The sequence below is a fragment of the Mandrillus leucophaeus genome, unplaced genomic scaffold, assembly GCF_000951045.1.
Source record: "Mandrillus leucophaeus isolate KB7577 unplaced genomic scaffold, Mleu.le_1.0 Scaffold235, whole genome shotgun sequence".
NCBI lineage: Eukaryota > Metazoa > Chordata > Mammalia > Primates > Cercopithecidae > Mandrillus > Mandrillus leucophaeus.
Window position 1 is genome coordinate 5,032,193 of NW_012102421.1, and position 9,642 is coordinate 5,041,834.

The 9,642-nt window shown below is 36.7% G+C and overlaps 1 protein-coding gene across 1 annotated transcript in view; it reads right to left on the bottom strand.

The window, feature by feature from the left end:
• Nucleotides 1–391: 391 nt before the first annotated feature.
• The window catches only part of RPF1 (ribosome production factor 1 homolog (S. cerevisiae)), an 18,779-nt gene continuing 9,528 nt past the window's right edge, over nucleotides 392–9,642 (bottom strand). Inside the window, exons 4-9 of the mRNA XM_011982139.1 lie at nucleotides 8,370–8,465; nucleotides 7,633–7,786; nucleotides 2,621–2,703; nucleotides 2,020–2,201; nucleotides 1,722–1,848; nucleotides 392–649 (exon numbers count right to left, since the gene is read on the bottom strand). Coding sequence (XP_011837529.1) covers nucleotides 608–649; nucleotides 1,722–1,848; nucleotides 2,020–2,201; nucleotides 2,621–2,703; nucleotides 7,633–7,786; nucleotides 8,370–8,465 — 684 coding nt within the window. The 3' untranslated portion in view covers nucleotides 392–607. The remainder of the gene's footprint in view (nucleotides 650–1,721; nucleotides 1,849–2,019; nucleotides 2,202–2,620; nucleotides 2,704–7,632; nucleotides 7,787–8,369; nucleotides 8,466–9,642) is intronic.

Here is a 9,642-nt window from a genome sequence, read left to right on the forward strand (position 1 = left end):
ATGGAGTACTATAGCACCATGTAATGAGGTAAAAAAGAGCTCCCCCCAACCTGGCCACAAAAAACCAAAAACCTCAAAATCAGGAAGCAAAGATTAGCTTCAGTAATTTGCAACTTTGCTTTAAACCCCGGTATATCATTTTGCTTTAAATTTTTTACCCTTCTGAAGGCGTAAGAGAATGTTAAAACATCCAGAAACCTGGCCTCCATTTAAGTTATTAAAACTGTGCCAGACACTGGGAATCCAAGATTATCTGGTGTAAAAATCAAGGGTTAGCCAATATTTACCAACCATTTTATTCCTCTCATGTGTTCTATGCAAATAGGAAAGTTAATATGAATCTTGATTCCAACTTAATTATTCACAGTTACGCAAAAACAAGATAACTAAATTTAAGAAAACCTAAGCCATCAAAATAAATTTTATTTGTATTTTCTACATAAACACACAGTGGCAATTCATGGCATTTGGTAATTTGTCCAAACGTGAGTGAGAGGCTTATGAAATCAACAAATGCCATTTTGAAGAGAGTATTCTGTCAAAAATAAATTACCCAACTTCAAGATAGGCCTGTTCAGCAAAATCCGATATTACTCTCTCAGTACTTTTATAAATGGAATTTTCTTCTACTTGTATCCATTTCCCGGGGCTGAAAGTGGAAAGCAGGGGAGTGGAAGAAGAAAACAAAACAAAAATATAATTAACAGTTCAGGTAAAATAGTAAAAGTTAACGTCCCTAGAACTTTATAGGTAATGCACTGAAAAACTGGGTTTGTGTGAGCCCTGAATAGTCAGTCTTCAGTCTAATATAAAAGATGTTGGCAGTTTGTGTGTGTGTGTGATTTTAAAATAAAATGTTACTAAGTGAAGTACTGCTTATACTAGATAGAAAAGGATGTTTTAGGCCAGGTGCGGTGGCTTACACCTGTAATCCCAGCACTTTGGGAGGCTGAGGCGGGCGGATCAGGAGATCAAGACCATCCTGGCTAACACGGTGAAACCGTCTCTACTAGAAATACAAAAAATTAGCCAGTGTGGTGGTGCACGCTTGTAATGCCAGCTACTCAGGAGGCTGAGGCAGGAGAATAGCTTGAACCCAGGAGGCGGAGGTTGCAGTGAGCAGAGATGGCACCCCTGCACTCCAGCCTGGGCAACAGAGCTGAGACTCCATCTCAAAAAAAAAAAAAAGGATGTTTTTAAAACATTGAAAGTTTTCATTGTTTTCATTTATGATTTAAGATGATGATCTCCAAACATCTAAGAAAACTATTTAAGATGATGATCTCCAAACGTCTAAGAAAACTATTTAAGATGATGATCTCCAAACGTCTAAGAAAACTATGAGTAGTTCTCAAGAAACATGTAATAGAGTCACATATAACACAGGCTTATAAGCAGATTGCTGCTGGGCCCCACCCCCTAAGTTGCTGATCCAGAATTTTCATTCCTAACAGGTTCGTAGGTAATGGTGCTGGTACCACTTTGAGAACCACTGATGTTTATACTTCAGATGAACCACAGTTATTGTAGCTTTTTTTTTTTCAGGGGTATATGTGCAGGATGTGCAGGTAAACATGTGCCATAGTGGTTTGCTGCACAGATCATTTTCATCACCTAGGTATTAAGCCCAGCATCCACTAGCTATTCCTGATGCTCTCTCTCCCACCCTCTTATCCCATACTTTAAAAATTACTTAGTTTTTTTAAACAATAAGCACATACCTTATGAACCCATTCATACTCTCCATATTTAGAATCAAAGGTTCCTTTCTGAAGAGACCTTAATTTTAAGGTAAAACGTGGTCCAAGTTCCTGAATTCCCACTTTCTTTTCACTCCTGAATATGTATCTTCAAAGACAAAAAGAGTTAAATTAATCTGAATAAGCTATTGTTTATGACAGGGTTCAAAAGATAATTCATTTTATCTTGTATGATACTTGCTACAATATATTGGAAAATTAGTTCATGTTGAAAATATATTTCATGATTGAAGTCAAAGTTCAAGTTTACCTTCCTCACCTGTGAAATCTGAAGAATATATAATCCCGTTGATTGTGGAATGTGGCAACCTGCCTTCCAATAAATTGAGGATTATGAGGGAAGAGAGATGCAAACATACGTCCAATTGAATGACCCAGCCGTGTTGTAAAATTATTCAGAATTATTTCAGGTATGTGTTCTGTGGGGTCCTTGCCTCTTCTCTAGAAAAATAATGAAAAATAAGTATCACCATGAGCTAAGCTAATTGGCAGTACCTCCCAATGCAATTTCAAATATCAAAATTTACATGACAAATTTGCAAAATTTATCGTTTTTTAGTGATAAACTATCACAGATGGCTTACCAAACCCATGAAATAAGACATATCTAAAATTAATATGCAGTGAATGCAACAACAAAAAAATCCTATTAGAAAATCAATGTGCTTCATAGTAATGAAGACTATTGCCTGCTGGCTGTAACTTCACCACAGTCTCCCAAGAAAACTGATAGATAAAAACTGCTGTAATCAGGAGAAAAAAATGCCATTATTAAAATAAATTAGAGCTATAAGATACAGCATCTACTAATCAAATACTGTGGAGAGATCAATGCCAATCAAGGAATGTATAAAACTTACCTTAATTTCTTTACGAAGACGAACACTGCTCATTTTGAAATGAGCAGTTGGGCCATTTGGCAAGTGACTCAAAATAAGTCCATCTGTTCATAAAAGTTAAGAGAAACACATTGAACTCTGTAATCTCAACCTAATTGTTTAAATAACTAGTCCTCTACATCCAAAGGTCCCTAAAATCTGTACCCAAGTGAACAGGCAGATGTACATATTCCTCTGAAGTGACATTTTCCTACCATATCAAAAGCTCAAAATCAGTCAAAATCTTCCAAGAAAATAGACTAGGGTAGTCCTTTTTTTCTCCTTTTACAATATAATAATCATCACCCTCAATAGGGTATGTTAAGGTACCCTAAAGTAGGTGAAAAAAAGCTCTTTAACTGACCACTACTCTTAGGAGTAAAATAGGATGGGATTCTACAATCATGTAACACTGCAAATACAGTATTTTACCTCCATGTTCTGAAGATGTATAACCCCAAAATGTCACTTCTACACATTTGTATGGTCAGAATATGCTGTCAACTTTGAATAACATCCCATGAGACCAGACTCCTAAACTTCCCTCTATGAAATTAAGGTTATTAGTATTTTGCAAGAGATCAGCCCTTACTTAGGATTACTGTACCACAAATTATAATCAACTAACCAATTAATAGCCATTCACTGATTGTCATTTCCCATAAATTGAGAATTGAGAATTATGCCCTCACATGCTAAACTACAAATGAAATGTAAGATCACCTACCTACAACTACATTGCAAATGAAATGCAGACACGCTAAACTACAAATGAAATGTAAGATCACCTACCTACAACTAGCAGGACTAGCAGCCCAAGGACTCTAGAAGTCCTGGGTGCTGCAAACTAAGGCTGCTACCTATATAATGTTCTTCAAGTTTTTGTGGCACAACCTGACCTTCACTTGAAACACCTTTACTTTTCATGAGTAATTCCTGGCTATTGCTTAATGGCATTACAAGCAGGCATATTAATGGCAATGGACAGGGCTTTCACTTTGTATTATGCTTTTCTAGTTTAGAAGAAATTTTCAAACACATTTCATCTGATTCAACAACTTAAAATAGGCCAGAATCAGATGGTTTCAAGTCTATCTGCATATAATATGTATCTTTCAAAGCAGATGTTGCCATCTTTTTACAATGGCATCAACACTCATTCCTCCAGATTAGAAGCTATGGTATCTTCAACTTCTCCTCTCCCACTAAATCTTAACTGCTTTTACCTTCAGAATTTCCTCACTTAGCATCCTCTTTACCCTTACTGTCATAGTGAGGTCCTCGAGATTTTCCACCTAGATTATTAAAGTAGTATTGTGGTTGGTCTGACCTTTTTCCTCACCATCTCAAGTACATCTCCTAATGCAGATTGTAAAATCAAGTCTGGACTTAGGCCTTGGTTCTATAAGTAACCAGCTATGGGACTTAGCTGTTTCATTATATCTGTACCATAGTTTCTCATATGCTAAGTGAAAAACAAACTAGATATCTTCACAGTCTTGACAGCTGTAGCTAATTTCATACTACTCTCATCACAGACTCATCTACAGAAAGAAGACATTGGTATGAGATTCATAATGTGGCCACAAATTACCTTTTCAACCTATTTATGCCCACACCAAGCTGTTTCCTAACTGGTAGGCACTCGCAGTCTTATGTACTATATTTGTTAATCCTAGCATGCATTTTTTGCTTCTGCTAATTTGAATACCTGCAACATTTTACTCATCTATTATGGTCTACTTCAAATGTCACCTTTTTATGCAGTCAGAATTAAGATCTAAATCTTCTCAGTTCTCACTGCTACCACAGCACTCATCACTTATTTGAGTTACAGTAAGGAAAACACCTTTCTTCCCAACTAATCTGCTAACACTTAGGTAGGGATGGGAATTTTTTTCTTTTTTTTGAGACAGTCTCACTCTGCAGTCCAGGCTGAAGTGCAATGGCACGACCATGGGTCACTGCAGCCTCAACCTCTCGGGCTCGAGTAATCTTCCCACCTCAACCTCCCGAGTAAATGGGACTACAGGCATGCCATCATGCCCAGCTAATTTTTGTAGAGACAGGGTTCTGCCATCTTGCCCAGGCTGGTCTCAAGCGATACACCTGCCTTAGCCTCCCGAAGTGCTGGGACTGCAGGCAGAGTTTTCAGCAAACGTTTGAATTCTATCATTTTAAAAGATTCACCACAGGTTAAACTTCATGAAATATAGCCAAAAGTATTTATTAAGGGGTCTAGGAGATATAAAAGTCATTTCTTCCAACCCCCAAATCAAGGCTTAAATCCTTTCTAGAACATTCCCACTAAATTGTGGTGTCAAAAGCAAAGTACAAAATCCAAACTTACCAGTTTCTAAATAACTTCTTTTCCTGTGTACCTGCATTGTGCAAGAGGCTTTATTTACATTACTGCTAATCCCTAACACAAATCACGCAAACCAGGAGTCATCATGCCTATTTCAGTAATGAGGAAAAGAGCCTGAAGAGGGTCAAGTAAATTAGCCTAAGTAAATCACACCAAGGCAACTGCACATCTCAACCAGGGTGGGACTGCACCTAGCTTAAGCCCTTGGCTGACAGCTGCTCACATTTGGAAATGTACAGAGGCATTTTGTTTGTCAGGATGACTGAGGTGTTACTGGTATTTAGAATCCAAAGGCCAGGAATGCAAACCATCTTACAAGCTGCCAAGAGTGTAGCACAAATAATTACCCTACCTCAAATGCCAGTAGTTCCCCATTTAGAAATCATGAATACAGGACGTAGGTCTGTAAAGATAAAGCTTACATGCTTCTCACTATACCACGTTTACTAAAATGACTACCACATGGCACTACCAGACACCATGCTTTATAAACAATACATTTAATGTGATCTTGTGGGAACTCTAAAGATAGTTATTATTTCCTACATTTAAAAAATGAGGAAACTGAGTGGCTAAGAAACTTGACTAAAATCACAAAAGTAGCAAATAACGGAATCTGTATTTGATAAAACAGCTGCCCTGACTCAAAGCCACTAGTAGGTTTCTACAGTTTAGACAGCTGATGAAGTTCTATTTTAGAATAAGTCAAAAAAGTATATCCCTTTACTTCCACCATTCAGCACTACTCTTTCATACAGTAGCCCCTCGAATGTCTTTAGAAAGATGCCATGTTCCTAGAATCTACTTTCCCACAGGCTAAATCCTGTTTTTTCAGCTTTTCCGCCATGTGTCATCATTAGGAGTTGTGATTTTTATTCCTGAACCCATGCTAAGTCTCCAGGAATCACCACTATTTTTTTTTTTTTTGACAGTCTTGTCCTGTCACCCAGGCTGGAGTGCAGTGGGCACCATCTCGGCTCATGGCAACCTTTGCCTCTCGGGTTCAAGTAATTCTAGTGCCTCAGCCTCCCAAGTAGCTGGGATTACAGGCATGTGCCACCACGCCCAGCTAATTTTCGTATTTTTAGTAGAGACGCGATTTTGCCATGTTGGCCAGGCTGGTCTCAAACTCCTGACCTCAAGCAATCTGCTGGCCTAGGCCTCCCAAAGTGCTGGGACTACAGGTGTGAGCCACCACGCCCAGCCAGAAAATGTAAACTTTTTAAAGGCAATAGATGATATAGGTGAAATTTGTGTGACCATATAAAACACCCTGGATAAAATAAGGATAGAACATTTATTGAAATGATGAATGCCTGCTTCTTAGCAGGGTTACTAGCGGCCTCAAAGTGATGACAGTTGTTTTTTAACTGCCAAAAATAAAAAGAGGAAAACAGACCTTACCACTTTGTGGAGGCAGTTTAAAAAAAGAAAAAGAGGTAGCAACTACCTTAAAAACAAATTTTTTTTGGAGTAGTTAAGTATTCAAGAGATTTCAGATATTTGATACATTAATCTGGTAAACCAAATTATAGTATGGCCAACAAAACACATTACGAAGCTTGTTATAGTTTATTTTAGTTTCTGGAAAGCTACTAGAACAAGTGGATGAAGTAAGTTATATTGAAAACAATAAAAATCATAAAAGTTAAGATTTTTAAAAAACAGCCTTTTAAGCCACTAATTTAAAAACAACAGTGTTCACTGATATTAGAAATAAAATGTTATTCTGGCACCACAGAAAGTTTTGTCCCTGTTTTTTTTTTTGTAAATTCTTTATAATTTTATTTTAATGAAATTAAAAATCATAAAGATGACTCATTCAATTGGTCATCTTTAAAGCTACGGAACTCACAGCCATCATTCAGTAAGTAAATAAAATAGCAACAATAACAACAAACCTACATATCCTTTATGAAGTCTCTTATCTCAATAGGAAGAAATACCTTGGGTTCAGGTGACACATTCATCTCAGATCTGAGACTCACAGAAAAGTTTAGACTGGAACACACAACATGGGCCCAAGTCTTTACCTCAAAAACTGAATCCTGCGACACCACCTCTGGCAACGTAAAATCTAGCCATAACAAACCATATGCAGATCCCCAACTAGGTCAGCCCTTTCCTCCCTCTCTTTCCAAATGGGTGTCCCTCTGCACTGAGCGCTTTTCTCTGCCTCATTCCCCTGCTTCACCCTCGTCCATCTAGATCCAGCTTCAGCATCTCTTTCTACAGGAAGTCCTTCCTCCCAGGGCAGACTTTGTACCAATCACAGGGTCCCCACTCTCTCCTGCATTTCTCTGTTTAATTGTACCATCCACACTATATTTTGTCAGTTTACATATCCATTTACTCCACCTATGAATTTCCTGAAGGTTGTCTCTTGTTTTATCTCTGCATCTTCTACTAAGGGTTAAAATGATCTCTTGGCTACAGCATGTGCCTGATAAATGTTTGGTGAATACAAAGGAAAAATCAGTTTATAGATTCTTGGAAAGAGATACAATTTTCTGATAAAAAAATTATTTTCTGGAAGTTATAGGCAATATTTCCTTATTCTTTTAAATATATTTTTAAGGGGGTTGAGGGAGAGGACAGGAAAACCTCCTTAAAAAAAAAAGGATACTTGGCGTTTTGCGATCTTCATTAATAACAATCAGGTCTGTGAATTCTCTTGCGATGCACTGAGGAATAATTTTTTTCAGAGCCAGTCCTCTTCTGTAATAAACATGTGAGTTTGGTATAACTGTGGAGAGCTGTTCACAGAGTCGTACTGTTCTCTGCAAAACAAAATAACAAAAATTTTGAATAGTTTTTGAAAAAGAATAAAAATCTTATGTGATACATAAGGAAAGAAATAACAATTATTATGATTAATAGAAAGCAACACTGAGGAAAGCATGAAACTGGAACAGTGTCGCCTCTTTTATCAAAGGCTGATCATCCTAAAGCAGTGGTTCTCAATTGGGGCAATTCTGCTCCATCAGGGGACACATTTGGCAATATCTGGAGACATTTTTGATGGTTATGACTGGTGGTAGTGGTAGTGGTGTGTGGTTGCTACTGGCACCTAATGCATAGAGGCCAGGGAAGCTGGTAAACATCCTATAATGAACAGGATGGCTCACGATAACAAAGAATTCTCCAGCTAAAATGTTAACAACGCTGAGGTTGAGAAATCCTATCCTGAAGAATCATATTTAGTAAACCTACATCATATCACCACTGCTACGTTTTATTTACTTATTCACAGGCATTCTTTAAGGCAGTTAACTAAAGGTTTAACTCTTCTGAACAGAGTACTTTAAATAGAACTAATAAGAAAATTAAGAATTCAAGAACTAAATTAATCAACGTGTTTACCCCATGAGGTCTATCTGATGTTGTGATGAGAATCTTGGGAGAAGTCTGTTTGTTGAAGTAAGAAGCAAATTCATCTGTAGATTCATCATAAGCAACCTGAGAACAGAGAAGAAGGATAATTTTACATCAAACAAATATTCTACTGGGCCAGAATTCTAAAAGTAGCTTCAGCAGGACTGCTGAACACTGAGTACCTAGCTGATAGGGGATTTAAAGACAGACCAGGAAGGACTGACATTAATGGACACAGGAAGAGGATGGAGTGGATTTCTCCTGTGTAAAATACAAGTACAAAACTGAATAAAATTGTCAGAAATCACTTCAGGGCAGAAACTGAGATATGTTTACTCTTGAACTGCTTTCATTTCTGTCATCAACTTGGTTGGTGAAAATAATAACCACAGGAAAAAAAAAAAAAAAACAAGCAAAAAAACTAATGAAATTAAGAGAAGACAAATCTTCCATTAAGAGACACTCAGGTTTAAACAATAATGAAAGTAGTACCTTTTAAAATTTGTGGAATATACCCAAGTGGTCTTGGTATAAGACTCTGAAAGAGTCTTACGGCTCTACCTGCTCACATTAGAAAATATACATATTGAGCAAATCAATAAATACAGAATCAACTCAAAGGAAGCAGAAAAAAGTAATAAAGATAAAAGGAGATATAAAAGAATCAAAAAACAAAGATTCAATAGGATCAAAGAAGAAAGTACTTAGAAAAGACTAAGAGAATAGATATCTTGGTAAAAACTGATTTAAAAAAGAAAAAGCCAAAATAAAATAATATGAGGAATGAAAAGTGGACATTACTGTAGTCTCACTCATGAACACAGATATAATTAATTCTAAGCAAAGAATAAACCCAATTTGGTTATGATGTTTAATGCAATAAAAGAGAAAAGCCACATAATCACCTCAATGTTTGCAAAGAAAACATCTAATAACATTCTACATTCATTCATGATAAACAAGACAAAAAACAGCCTAAGAATAAAATTTACTTAACCCTTAACTCTTAATAATCTATCTTTAGTGACACAAATATCAATGATGATGCATTGGAAATATTCTTTTGAAAATCAGGAATGTGGCAAAGATGGCACTATTGATTTTTCTATTTATTTGACATTAAGCTAGAAGTTCTAGAAGGCACAAAAGTGGGAGAAAAACAGGTCAAAATAAGACTTGGAATCAACCCAAATGTCCATCAGTGACAGATTGGATTAAGAAAATGTGGCACATATACACCATGGAATACTATGCAGCCATA